The sequence below is a fragment of the Vombatus ursinus genome, unplaced genomic scaffold, assembly GCF_900497805.2.
Source record: "Vombatus ursinus unplaced genomic scaffold, bare-nosed wombat genome assembly UNPS02014859.1, whole genome shotgun sequence".
In the NCBI taxonomy this organism is placed as follows: Eukaryota; Metazoa; Chordata; class Mammalia; order Diprotodontia; family Vombatidae; genus Vombatus; species Vombatus ursinus.
Window position 1 is genome coordinate 5,211,551 of NW_020954637.1, and position 14,467 is coordinate 5,226,017.

The 14,467-nt window shown below is 46.3% G+C and overlaps 1 protein-coding gene across 1 annotated transcript; it reads left to right on the top strand.

The window, feature by feature from the left end:
* Positions 1-1,002: 1,002 nt before the first annotated feature.
* Positions 1,003-11,584, top strand: MUL1 (mitochondrial E3 ubiquitin protein ligase 1). The gene is made up of 4 exons (XM_027841478.1): positions 1,003-1,122; positions 5,555-5,642; positions 6,931-7,051; positions 9,405-11,584. The coding sequence occupies exons 1-4, from the start codon at positions 1,003-1,005 to the stop codon at positions 10,132-10,134; spliced, it is 1,059 nt and encodes a 352-aa protein (XP_027697279.1). The 3' UTR covers positions 10,135-11,584.
* Positions 11,585-14,467: the final 2,883 nt, after the last annotated feature.

The window sequence follows — 14,467 nt, forward strand, 5'->3', positions numbered from 1 at the left end:
TAAACATCTACTTGAGTCTTAACCATTCCTTAGATAAGAAACCAGAGAAAGAATCTCAAGTGTCTCTGGTGACCCATAAATCCTTCTCACGCAGCCTATTTATGAACCCTCTAAATTCAGTTTAATCTGTAACCTGACTTTGTTTGCCCACAGAGTTTATCTGAAGTTTATTTCCTTAGGGACTGTGTGACATCATGACTGTTTAAGTTTGTTCAACTTTTGACATTGAAGGACGGATGAGATTATGGATCTATCTTCTCTAACTTTCATGGCCTAAGAGTAATGTACAAGATTGCAACATGTAGAATAATTATTTCCCTGTCACTGACATAATTTTGCCTATAAGAAGCCTTGTTAGAATCCTAATGATCAGGTTTTCTCTGAGGCCTGAACTTATGCTTGAGCATAATAAGAAAACCTAGGTTTTTACCTCCATAATTCTGTGTTGTGGTGAATATGTGTGTGTATATACATACATACAGATATACATGGAGAGAGAAACAGAGACACAGAGAGAGACAGAAACAGAGAGAGACAGAGACAGAGAAGAGAGACAGAGAGAAAGACAGAGAAGAGAGACAGAGAAAGAGAGAGGAGACAGAGAGAAGAGAGACAGAGACAGAGAGACACAGAGAGGAGGGAGAGAGAGAAGAGACACAGAGAGGAGAGAGACACAGAGAGGAGAGAGAAGAGAGACACAGAGAGAGAGGAGACAGAGAGAGAGAGAATGCTGCAGGGGAGAAGTTGGGGGCAGGTGCACGGAGGTAACTGGGAGGGAGGGAGGTGGCCACCTCAGTCCCACCGCGGACACTAAAGTCTGGGTGCCGGAGCGCCGGGGGAAGGAGACCGTTCTCTCCCCTTCCGGTCTCTCCCCTTCCAGTCTCTCCTTCCCGGCTCATCCCCTTCCGGCCTTTCTGGCCGCCGGCGGCGGCGCGTCTCTATGGTTCCGGCGCGGGCTGAGGGCGGCGGCGTTGGGCCGGCGGAGGCCGCGGAGGAGGCGCCATGGACACCGGCGGGCGGCCCTCGGCGGCCCAGCTCATCTTGCTGGGCGCCAGCTCGGCCGTGGCCGCCGCCCTGTACTCTGTGTACCGGCACAAGGTCCAGGCAGCCCGCGAGCTCAAGGTCAGTCGGTGCGCACCGCGGACCCGGACTCGGACCCCGGGCCACACGTGGCCCCTGACCCCAGACCACCACAGCCTCGTCGGAGTCCCCAGACTCCAGGCTCCGCCCCCCTGCCTCGCATCCCTCTTCCCTCCCCGAAACAAACAGTCCAAAGTGCCTGAGGCCCGCCCAGGACCTAAGACCTGGCCCGGTCCCGAGGCGTCCTCTCCTTCCTCCCCGTCCACTTCTGTTACCGTCGAGATCTGGGGGGCTTAGTGGACCACAAGCCCAATTTGAATCAACGAAAACGACTTTGATTTTTAGGCTGCATTAAGAGAGGCGGGAGCAGAGATGTCTATCTCCCTATACATCCATCCATCTATGCCTGTCCATCATTCGTCTGTATCTACCTCTGTATCCTATCTATCGGTCTATAGCCATCTACATATCTATATCCTTCTAGCTGTGCATCAGTTTATCCATCAATATCTATCCATCGTTCATCTATATCTACCTGTCTATCCTAGCCGTCCATCTGTATCTGTCTATATCTGTTTATCTATTCATCCATATATCTATTCAACATTTGTATCTATTTATCTCTGTATATATCTATCCTAGCCTATCTATCCATCTGTATCTGTCTACTTACCTTTCTCTTTCTCTATTCTTCTGTCTTACCTAGTTTTTCTCTCTCTGTCCCTGTGCCTGTCTATCTCTCCCCCTCCCCCCATCTATATCTGTCTCTTGCCCCTTTTTGTGTCCCCATAGTAGGCACTTAATACGTATTGATTGATTGATAGGGACATGATAATTCCATTGTTCCCTGTAGTTGGGCCACTGAAGTTTTGTGTTCAGTTCTACGTGCCACCTTTTGGGAAGGAAGTTGACAAACAGCCACCCAGGATGTGGAAGGAAGTCAAAGTCACGGCCAGTTGATGGTTTAATGATATGTAGCCTAGAGAAGAGAAAACTTGGAGGGAGGGCATCATAACTGTCTTTAGGTATTAGAAGGGATACGTAGGAATGGGATTTCACCCCCTTGGTCCTCTGGGCAGAAACCATAGACAATGGGCAGAAATTTCTGGGAGGCAGATTATGGTTCCCTTTAAGGAGAAATTTGCTAACAATGAGAGCTCTCCATCCCTGGAGGTTCTCAAGCTAAGTCTGTATAGCTACTTGTTGGGGATAGGGTGACAGGTATTCTTCACAGTAGGGTTTGGTCTTTGTGACCTTTGAGTTGTGGACCTTCCAGTTGTAAGATTCTGTTAAGTCTTTGCTGTAAGAAGAGCCATGGCATAAAGCCGAAATTCGGGAGTGTCTCCAAACCCTTTTCAAACCTGGTTTTATCATCAGCCAGGGCTATCTCCTGAACCTAAGGAGAATACATACAACTTTATTCTTATATATAGGAGGAATAAAGAAGGAAAACCTTAAAAAATTTTTCCCCTAAGATTACGTCAAGAGCATTAATCATTTGCACTAGACATACTTGAGGAATGCAATTAAATACTTACTATATTTGTGTTCTTAGGGCAGAAGGATTTACAGAGTTTAGATGCACACGGTCCTTCCCAAGTAGCTACAGTCTAGTCAGGACTTAAGATAGAAAGCCATAATACACAACATTATGGGATAAATTTTTTTGCCAGAGAGAGGGGTTCATTTTGGAGTGGTGGACTTCCAGAAATGACTGTGATAGATATCAGTAAGCATCAGTAAGGAAGTGTAGGCAGTCCAGCTGTCATTTTAGAGTCTTTGCTAAGATATAATTTGTTCCTCTTGCTTTTGTTGTTGTGTCTTTTCTCCTACAAAACAAATTGAAATGATTCAGGGGAAAAGTAAATTGATACGTTACAGGAGTAAAAATGAAGTGCTATGTGAAGTCAAAGGGCAAAGTCCTTATGATGGGGGAGAATCAGGGAAGGCTTTATGGAGGAAGTGACATTAAAATTTGGATTAGAGGGTGGATAGGAATTTCTTAGGAAGAGGAAGAAGGAAGAAAAATCTGGGCAGGGGGCAGCCTGAACAGAAATGAGGAGTATGGAGAATTTTAGGGGGTGAAGAAAGCATGGCCTGGAGTAAAGAAAAGAAATGCTTTAGTGGGGAAGTAATTGTAGGTTTAGATCTAGAAGACACCTCGGAGCTCTGGTCCAAATCCCTTGTTTCACTGTAGAGCACTGATTCCCAGAGAAAGTGGCTTGTCCAATTTTATTCAGCAGCAAGTGTCAGAACAGGGATTTGATTTTGCAGCTGATCAGATTTCATATTTATTGCCCTTTCCATTACATACAACTTATGGGAGGACTCAAATGCCCAGCAAAGGAGTTTGAAACACCAGTCATTGTTTGATTTTTTTAAAAGTCAGGATCATTGTATGAAACATCAGCAAAGACTTCCCTCTGATGGTACAGATGGTCCTGGCCTAATGGGTAAAGAGCTAGTCGTGGAGTTGGGGAGATCTGGGTTCAAGTCCCTCCTGACACATGGTGTAGAGTGCCCTAGTTGCTGGGGCAGATACAAGGGTGGATAAGAATATTCTCAAGCAATGTGTATCTGCGTAAGTTTGTTCACGTCACCCTTCTGCTCAGAGTCCTTCAGTGGCTTCTTATTTGCCACATAACATTCAGACTCCTTTGCCTGACATTCCGAGTCTCCCATCCTGGGGCCTTCTTGCCTTTCCAACATTTTATCAGAAGTACAGTAAAGGAATGCATAGGGTGGACTTCTGGACTTGGAGTCAGGAAGACTTGAATTCAAACTGTGCCTGGGCAAGTCACTTAAGGTCTCCCAGCCTCAGTTTTCTCATCTATAAAAAGAGGGTTGTACTGTAGGTTGGGGGCCCCTAGTGTAGTACATCTTTATTTCCTCATCTAGTTTATCAGCTGTTCTAATAGCAATGAAAACCCCTCAAATTTATTTAGCACTTTAAGGCTTACAAAGTGTTCCTCACAATCCTGTGAGGTGGAAGTGTAATTACTCCCATTTTACAGATGAGGAAATTGAGGCCCAGAGCTGCAAAGTGATTTGCCCAAGGTCACACAACTAGTAAGTCTGGATTCAAACCCAATTCTCAGTTTTGACTGTATTCCAAGTCCAATGTTCTAGTGATGTTGCCTCTTCCAAAAGAGGAATCATGTCTTTTTCTTTGCTATGCCTGTTATGGTGCTTGTTTCTGAGACTGGTTGTAGAAGCCACTTAAATGGAAGGTGGTCATAATATAAGATGTCACCTAAAAACCTCATATACCTGGGAATCTGTTATTTGGCCACCTCAGTTATCTGAAACAATGGGAAAGGAAGGGAGAATGGAATAAACATTTATATAGTGCCTAATATGTGCCAGTCACTACACTAAATGCTTTACAATTATTTTCTCATTTGATCCTCACAACAGTTCTGGGATGTCGGTGTTATTATCCCCATATTATGGTTGAGGAAACTGAGGCAGACATATGCTAATTGACTTGCTCAGGGTCACACTGCTAGTAAGTGTCTGAGACTGGTTTTGAATTCATATCTTCCCGACTCTAGACCCACTGCTCTAGCCACTTTGCCACTGAACTCCCTAGCAGGAAGGAAGCAAAAAAGGTCTCTGAGCAGCTAAAAAGTTCATGTACTAAAGCTCATGCCTTCTATTCAAAGGAGAACTTCATAGCCGTCTTGATTTTATTATTTTGTGCATGTCTCTTACAGCAGCAAATAAGGGACACCTATAAGAACTCGCAAAATTCAGTGGTCTGGGACTGTTGTGTGTAGAGACAATTCAATTCAATTTTAGAAAACATTTGTTAAATGCCTGATATGTGGAGGGCACTGTGATTGAGGGAGAGAGCTAGAGATGAAAATGGATAGAGTCTGCCCTCAGGGTTATTGAAGTCTAATGGGGGGGTGGTGTTGGTGGTGGCTGTGATCTGCACACAAATACATTTAAAGTAACCTGTGCAGTGTTATGGCAAAGCAGACATGAAGTGCTCTTGGAAAATTTTCTAAGAGAGAGCACTCAAGTAACTGTACCCCTGCGCTGGCACCTGAGGGCACCACTGTGGCACAGCAAAGTAGTGGATGTTCATAAAGGTGACTGAATTGTTAGGAAAAGGTTAGGTGGCTGGGGAGAATGTGATATAGTTTAGAAAGATTCACACAGAAATGGATAAGATTTTTAAAGTTTTCACTCTTGAAGGTACTTAATTTCTATAGAAAATATTCTTAGTTGTATTTTCAACAATGCTGCCTGATAATGAGGTGTCACCCTGTTCCCATTTTTGAATGGTACTTTCTATAATTGCTGTTTGAGGGTTCCCAACCACTCCCTTCTAGATTGAAATAGAAACATAAGCTTTCTCTTGTCCAGTTCACCCACATTTATCATTTCTTCTCTGGATATTAGTGGGTTTGATAGAATATGTCACAACATAGGTAACATTGATCGTTTAATTTTTTTTTCTCCCTAGGGAGCCAAAAAAATTCACTTGGGTGAAGATTTGAAGAGTATTCTTAGTGACGCTCCTGGGAAGTGTGTGCCTTACGCTGTCATTGAGGGTATGGTTCGTTGATGGCTTGGGTTTAGTGGGAGGGAGAAAGGTGGAGGAGGAGGAGGCGGTGCCAGGAGAAGAGGTGGCTTAGTGAGGGGCTGGGCTCGTCATACAGGATCAGAGAACCTGTCCCCTGTCCTCCAGGGTGGGTGCAGGCCCCTTCCCCCACTGGGGTGCACTCCCTCCTCATCTCTGCCACTTTGCAGCCTGATCCTCCTCAAAGTTCACGTTCCTCTCTTCTCCAGGAAGCCTTCTGTAGTTGTCACCGCCTGCCCCCCCATATTAACATGGATACGGGCTGTATCTCTCCTACCCCTCCTTCCTTAAATGTTGTGTTTTTGTCTTGGGAGCCCCAGTGCCTAGCGTGTAGTTGGCACTTAATTGTGCTTTGCAAAGGAAATTCTCAATTGATTTTTCCATTGCCTAAGTGAAGTTAATTTCATCTAAGTGAGTAAAAACTTGAACTTACTCAGAGATAAGGAGAGTATTTTTATTCTATTTTTATTGATACCTTTTGTTTTTATGTTACTCCTATTTCCACATATATCCCTCCCTTCTCCTTTCCCCAGCACGCAATTCCTTTTTCACAGTGATTAAGAAGCGGTTCCATAAAGCCAGCCAGCATGGCAGCTGCCTCTTCCAGCATATGCAGTAGTCTGCCCATTGTCCTCCACCTGTGCAGAGCCGTCCCCCAGTTGATGGGCACCTACTTTGTTTCTAGTTTTTATTACTACAAAAAAAAGTGCTGCTGTGAATAGTTTATTTTGCAGAATGTGAATCTTCCCTTTGTCTTTGCCTTTCTGTGGGTGTCTGCCTGGCAGTGCCATCCCTGGATCAGAGGGTATGGACTTTGTGGTCACTTTGCTAGCATAATTCCAAATTATCTTCAGAAGGATTTTACTCATTCACGGCTGCACCGACGGTGAATTAAAGTGCCTGTTTTCTGGCATCCTCTCTAACACTGTTTCCATCTTTTGACATCTTTGCCAGTTTCCTGAGAGTAGGATTTTGATTTGTATTTTGCTATCATTCGTGATTTGGAGCAGCTTTTCATATAGCTGTTAATAGTTTATAGTTCTTCTTTTGAAGACTGTGTTCATATCGTTCTCTTTCACCACGGATCCACTGGGGAATGGCTTTTGGTATTCTATATTTTTGTTAATTCCCTCTATACCCTTTTCAGGGAGAGTTGATGCAAAGATAGATCTCCCCATTTCATGGGGAAATTGATTTTTTTTTCGTGCAGAAGCTTTCCATGGGAGGACAGTTCTTAAGGAATCTCTCTTCCCTTTCAGGAGCTGTGCGTTCTGTTAAGGAAACCCTTAACAGCCAGTTTGTGGAAAACTGCAAAGGAGTGATTCAGAGACTGACCCTCCAGGAGCACAAGATGGTGTGGAATCGAACAACCCACCTCTGGTGTGTACTTTTTTTCCTGTTGCTTAGGAGCTTTTTAATGGTCTCTTCCCCTGCTGGACTCCTGGGTCTTGATTCATGATGTCAGGTTTCTCTCTTTGTAAAATGGGGAAGCTCTAAGAAAAGAGAAGTAGTGACTGATTACTCAAGCAGATAGACAGTTTGTCTTGCCTAAACCAGGGTTTCCCAGTCATCCCTCTGTAGGAAATGTTTACTGGTCCACACAACCTCTACCACCCGAGGTCCAAAAACCTGCCTCCCAAGGGTCAGAAGGTCTGGCCTCTTTTTCCAGTGCCAACACTTAGGAGGTCTGTGACACTGGGCAAGAAGTTTGCCATTTAACCTCTCTGAATCTCAGTTTCCTCATTTTTATTGGTAAATAGTTATTAAGCTACCACTGTATGCCAGTCAATGTGCTAAGAACTGGGAATATAAAGGAAGCGCAAAAATAATTCATGTTTTGAAGAAACATGCAAAGAACCTGTGTTCTAATGGTAGCGACAGTGTGTGCCTGTGTAGGTGTGCACGGAGTAGTTCCAAGGTAATCTCAGGGGCCAGGCACGAGGCTTCCTACAGATGGTGGCACCTGAGCCAGAGATTCTGAAGAGGTGGAGGTGAGGAAGACATTCAGCTCAGAGACATCCAGATGGGAGCTGGAGACATATGTGAAGGGCAGCAGGCTGGTCAGTGGGATGGACGGCAGGGGGGAAGATTGGGAGGGGAGTAATGTGGAAGAAGGCTGGAGAGATAGAAAGAGGCCCAGGTGGGAAGGGCTTTAGACACCAGACAGAGGAGTTCAAATTTGATCCTACAGGTATTAGGGCATGGTTGGAGTTTATTTAGTCGGAAGTGGGGGCAGAACTGATTAGACCTGGACTTTAAGGAAATCGTTTTTTTAAAGAAGGAATATCAGATAGCATTGCGTTTATGAAAAGCTCAGGCACTGTGCTAGGTGATTAGAGGAGGGGGGAGTAGTCCCTGCCCTCAAGCAGTTTACATTCTAGGAGAGAGACAGTGTTTACATGTATGGGTATGTAGGAAACACAAAATAGGTGTAAGGTAGGCTTAGAGGCGAAGGTGAAGCATCCATTTCATAGGAACTCTGAGCCTGAGAACTCTCTTCTGAGCCAGATTGCAGCTGGTCTGCGCCTTTGTAGATAATACTTTAGGGAATTTCGTGAGACATAATATTACCTGCCTCACTTAACATCACCTAAGCAAGCATGGGAAGCATTGAGTGGAGGTCTTTTGTTATCTAAGCCCATCCCTCTCTCTGCCAGGCAGCTTCCTTGACACCCGAGGGCATCAGGGGGCTGTTTCTCTAGCAATTTAAAGTTTGCTAATGCTTTCCTCTCAGCAGCCCTATGAACGAGGTACTAGTATGAGTATACTTCTGTTACCTACGTCATAGACTTGGGAGGAGGGTGCTCTGTGAAGCATAAAGCACAATAGAAATGTGAGATCATGTCACTGGTTATTTCTTCCCTTTTATCCTCAGACACTTTTTCCTCCACATTTCCTCCTCCCTGCCCCTATTCTCGGACGAGAACTCCATTCCTTGACTAAAAGCCCTCATACCAAAGTGGAGGAGGACAGTAGGGAGTTTAGATCTTTTCCTCCTCCACAGTAGAGTTTGAGTCAGGAAATCCTCCTCTCAGTTTTTTGCCAGTGTCAGTCTATGCAATTTAATCAAATCCCCCAAACATTTATTAAGTGCCTATTGTGTGCAGGCCACAGTGCTTGCCATTGGGGGAGAGATAGTTTAGTTTAGAGAGCATCCCATCTTTTGGTTTTATAGTCTAACAAATCACCCATTTCATTCAGTTTTTTTTTTTAATCTTTTTGGTGAGGCAGTGGGGGTTAAGTGAGTTGCCCAGGGTCACACAGCTAAATAAGTGTCAAGTGTCTGAGGCTGGATTTGAACTCAGGTCCTCCTAACTCCAAGGCCAGAGCTCTATCCTCTGTGCCACCTAGCTGCCCTTCAATCACTTATTATTAGTGTTGTCTCTTGTTGCCCTAAATTTTGTAGTATTATTTCTACACATTCTTATCTGGCATAAATTGGTAATTTAAATATTTAATAGAAGCCTCTTTCCTTGTATGAGAGAAAATATTTTCCCATTGGATTCTGATAGATTTTTAAAAAAACTGGCAAAGAGAACAGGAAACATCTTGGGGCCTTTTGCCTCTCCCCTCCCCAAGTGGCCCATTGGTTGAAAAAGTTTGGGAGCCACACGTAGTCAAACATGTGCTAACAGGAATTGACAAATTCATCTGCTGACTTTCAGTGTCCTCCTTTGCTTATGGGTTTGATGTTTTCAGCTCTCTGTCTTAGGTTTTTATTTTCCTCTTCCAGGAATGACTGTGAAAAAATCATCCACCAGAGAACAAATACAGTGCCCTTTGACCTGGTGCCCCATGCCGATGGCACAGGTGTGGCGGTCCGAGTTCTGAAGCCCCTGGACGCAGCTGACCTCGGCTTAGAAACGGTGTATGAGAAGTTCCATCCTACAATCCAGTCCTTTACTGATGTGATTGGTCACTACATCAGTGGGGAGCGGCCCAAAGGCATCCAGGAGACAGAGGAGATGCTCAAGGTGGGGGCCACCATCACGGGTGTGGGGGAGCTGGTTCTAGACAACAATTCCATCCGTCTGCAGCCCCCCAAACAGGGCCTACAGTACTACCTGAGCAGCCAGGATTTTGATACCCTCCTGCAGAGGCAAGAGTGTAGCGTCAAGCTCTGGAAAATCCTGACAGTCATCTTTGGCTTTGCCACCTGTGCCACCCTCTTCTTCATCCTGCGCAGGCAGTACCTGCACCGGCGAGAGCAGCAGCGGATGAAGCAGATGCAGGAGGAGTTCCGGCTACACGAGGCCCAGCTCCTGGGGGCAGCCACTGCCGAGGACCGAGAGACTTTAAAAAATGCCTGCGTTGTGTGTCTGAGCAATGTCAAGTCGTGTGTCTTTCTTGAGTGCGGTCACGTCTGTTCATGCAGCGAATGCTACCAGGCCTTGCCCGAGCCAAAGAAGTGCCCTATTTGTAGACAGGAGATTGTCCGGGTAGTTCCCTTGTACAACAGCTAACTGTTCAAGGATTTGGAGTTTACAGAGGAAACGGTTCTCCTTTTCAATGGATTTTACCAATCCCTTAGAGAGGGAGTCTGGTGGTGGCCACTTGTAACCACTAGGCATCATCAGGGCATGGAGGGAGAGAGAAAAAACATCCTGATCTCTTAAATACAGTTGCAGAGATTGGACATTGAGGCCTGTGGGATTATGCTTTAAATCAAAAAGCAGGAGAGCCAAAGAGCCTGGGTGGGTGTGTGTAGCAAGGCCAACTGCGTCCTTTCTGCCATTTCTCTGTGTGTGTGTGTGTGTGTATGAAAGAAAGAGAAAGTTCACTAGACCCCTTAACCTCACAAGCGGTTCTCTTCCTCACTCGTGTCAGAGATTTTCTCCAGCATCGTTCCAGACGAGTTGCGTGATCCCCATTGGTTTAGGACGGCCTGGGTTCAGTGACCCAGTTATCCCGGCAGGAGAAAAGGGAGAACATAGTGAGTGGGGGTTGGGTTTTTCAGAGCTGCCTCAGGAGAAGCCTGGGGTCAGAACAGGAGCTGCCAGCTGCTAGTAGGACTGTTTTTTTTTCTGCTCCACCACTTGCATATTGTTCAGTTATTTTAACCAAAATTGCTAGGAAATGATATGTTGATGAGGCTTTCCTTCCTCCTCATCCCTCTCATCAACCAAATAAGGGGGATGTGTCTGTACAGGCATGTGGAGAAGTAAGGAAGTGAAACTTACTTGTCCTAGGCCTTATACCCCAGGCAGCTCCGCATGGTGGGCAGGACCTTGAAGGGGACATTAGGGGAAAAAGCTAATCAGTCTTATTGGTGATAGTGGAAAGTCAGGCCTGGATTTTGAAATTCCTCTCTAGCTTTGTCGTGTCCCCTTTTAGCTGTCTCATCCTCAGTATCCTCACTGCCCTCAGAGCAGGAAGCCGACGTGTAAATGGCAGCTGTGTCCACAGGAGATGACGACACCAGGATCCCTGTGCTTGGGGTTTAAGCTGGAAATCTTAAGGCCTTTCAGAGCCACGGAATGATTAGGTGGTGCGCCTGTTTCAGGTGAGGATGGAAAGTGCTCCAGACTTCTAGGATATCACCGAGTTAGCCTCCTCACTCTTGAAGCTTTTCACCAGTCAGGAGGATGGGAGCACAAGTTCTTACTTGATCCCCCTCACCCCAAAGTGAGACTGTCCCATGGGTCTGATAGCATTATTTCTTCTTGTGTTGTTTTCTCCCTTCCATGTCTGCTTGAGTTTTGTGAGCGCCAGCCTGGGGTGGGGATCCCCTTTCCCAGCACTTCCTCAGCAAGCCAAAGGCCGTGGTTGTAGCCTCTCGTGTCTCCTTCCCCCCTCCCGCTTCCTGGCCTCCCCCTGAGAACGGGATGTCACGGCAACACACCAGTACTATGCAGTGTCCCCTTCGGCTTACGTGCAGAGGACACAGAGTAAACATTTTATGTTGAAACTGAATGTGAGTCCATTGCTTTGTGCACGTTTCCACTAGGGCTCCTCTGGATAAACCTTCTCAGAATTAGAGCTGCGTTTAGGGTTATCTAGTCCAACTCCATTTTATAGATGAGCAAATAATAGCTAGCACTTACACATAGTTCTTTGAGATTTGCAGAGCGCTTTACAACTATCTCATTTGAGCCTCACACCTTGAGAATTAGGTGCTCTTATTATCCCCATTGTATAGCTGAGGAAATTGAGGGAGAAGTGAAGTGACTTGTCGGGGTCAAACAACTAGTAACATCTCAGGGCAGATTTGAACTCGAGCCTTTCTTACTCCAGGTCCATTGCGCTGTGTGCCAGCTTTCTTCTGAGGTGCCCAGAGGACCATGGTCACATATGTAGAGCTAAAATGATCCAACTTGGGAGTCTAAATATGGTGCTATGCCCAGTCCACACAGTGAGAGCTGATGTCCAGTGAAAGCCCTGTGGCTCTGCTGGGCCCTCAAAGGTCGTCTGACCCGAGCGGGTGATGTGAAGGCAGGCTCAGTATGGCTTTCGTCTTGTGTATATTTTACTGCATTATTTTGAAGATAGATGATCTATGTATGGAAGTTTTTATGGTTGAATGGAAACAGCACTGAATTTGGAGTCAAAATCTGACTTTGAATCCTAGTTCTGCTACTTTGTAACCTGAAAGTCACTTCCCTTCTCTGAGCCTCAGTTGCCTCCTCTGTAAAATGAAAGCTTTGGACTAGATCAGCAATTCTCAAAGAGTGTTTTAGGGTCACCCAAGAGTTCCCAGGCCCTTTGAGATGGTCAGTGAGGTCCAAACTTCGTAATGCCAGGACGTTTTAATTCCTGATATGGTAAATATTGATAGATAGAACCTGCACAAACAAAAGCTCTTTGGGAAGTGTAAAAGGGTCCTGAGACCAGAAAGTTTGAGAAGTGCTGGGCTAGATAGTCCCAGAGGTACCTTCTGGCACTAAATTCTAGGCGTGATAGCCAGCGTCTTTAACTAGAACAGCCCTGGTCTTTCTGGTTTAATGGAGGTTTGTTGCACAGCAAAGTATGAATGTACCCTAAATAAGAGTGCCTCAACCAGTGTTCTTTTGCAGGAGCCTATGGTTAATAACACATAGTAACCAGAATCCACTCAGAACCTCACTCTTCACACCTGTCAACCACTAGGCCTTCTTAATACTTATAACAGTGTAGACCTAATTGGGCACCCTCTTCCCGGCTCCTCGGCTTAATGGGTTTTCATGGAACCAATAAAAGAGGTGGCACAAACTTACTGAAGGTGTCAATGCTGGAAGGCTTCCTGGAGGCAGTGGGGTTTGGATTTTGAGATTAGGATTAGTTTGGTGGTGAGGAGGGAGGGTTGGTATATGAACACACCCCGGGGGGGTGCGTTGAGGCCAGGAAGGTCAGTCCTCCCATCTGTGACTTTACTGGCACATTCCCAGGTGAGGCCTGGGAATCCTGGGTTGAGCCAACTCTAACCTTGCCTGAGCCCTTGTCTACAACTGCAGAGATGAATTCCCTCATATACGGTCGCCTCGGATGTTGGCGCTCTGCACACCTCCTCTGAATAAATTGACTTGGGTTTTGGAGTTTGTTGGCTTACCATGCTGCCTCTCCCCCCTAATTCAGACTCTGGATACCCTGACAGCATGTCCGTGCCACCACCTTTTCCACCCCATACCCCTTCCACTGCACTGTAGTTAGAATACTTCAGCCTTGGGGTCTGGAGCAGGGTGGAGGTGTGGGAAAATAGCTGACCTGGAGTCTGTAGGTATTGAAGCACGCTGCAGGGACAGGCAAACCGATTAGCCTGGCCAGGGCATGGAGTACCTGAGTAGATGAGGCGAGGAGAGTTCTGGAATTGGGGGCCTTCGATGTGAGGCAGAGGTATTTTAAGGTCCTTGTGTGCTTGGCGGGCTAGTCTTGGAAATCAGACGTGACTTCCCTCAGGCTAGCTCCTCTGCAAGGTGTCAGGATTGCCTTTGCAGAAACCCAGAAGGGGAAGATTGCCTTTTCTTTCTAATTAGATGGCGTTAACATCCATTTTGAATGAAATAAATTTCCATGTATTCTAAGCTGAATGGCTCCCAGAAGTGCTCATTAGCCACTTCCCCTGCAGCTGCCTTTTTGTTCTAACTCCCAGGCCCGGGTTCTGCTCTGGAGCAGTTGGCCTGGGGGGGATGGCCTTTCCCTTCCTGAAGGTGACTGTGGTGCTGCTGCTCATTAGCCCCTTGCCAGGCCCCTGAACTGGCTTGGGGCTGTGGGCCCAGGGATTGAGATCATGGACTGTTTGAATCCCGAGTCTGAGGCTTGGATCATACTGGCTAAATTGGCCATGACTTCATAGGGCCTGGTGAGGGAGCTGAGTTCTTCTGAATCATTCAGCAGAGTCAAGTAGTCAAAGCTGATTAATGAGACCAGGGTGGAGAAGTGGAGGCTGCTGTAGTTGTTGGAGGGCAGAGAGCTGTCCATCATTCGAGTGGTTGGAAGAAGAGCTGTAGTCCGTGGTCCTAAATCTGAGGACTGAAAGGTCTGTGCCCCTAACAATTAGAATTAGGCACCCCACGAGGCAGATCCTGGAGACCTGAGGTGCTGGCTCCTTACAGACCTCAGGCCCTGTGGTCGTCCTTCAGGGAGCCTCCACTAGCCACTGGCCCTGTGTCTGAAATACAGGCATCCTGTTCCTTGACTTGGCACGTTGTCCCCCTAAACAGCCCCACGTCTGTGACAAGTGCTGCCAACACAAACAGTGAAAGTGACCCTTTTAGTGGATGACTTCAGCATGGGAGTGAAGGTCCATGTTATCCATGGCACATCAGTGTCTGGGGCCCTGGGGCATTGCCACCTTGGAGAATCTGGATCTGGCTCAAGACA

Excerpts from the sequence above, each read along its gene's own strand:
- MUL1 (XM_027841478.1), top strand. The coding sequence starts at position 1,003 with ATGGACACCGGCGGGCGGCCCTCGGCGGCCCAGCTCATCTTGCTGGGC. Across the intron at positions 1,123-5,554 it reads AGGCAGCCCGCGAGCTCAAG|GGAGCCAAAAAAATTCACTT; the intron begins GTCAGTCGGTGC and ends TTTTCTCCCTAG. Across the intron at positions 5,643-6,930 it reads GCCTTACGCTGTCATTGAGG|GAGCTGTGCGTTCTGTTAAG; the intron begins GTATGGTTCGTT and ends CTTCCCTTTCAG.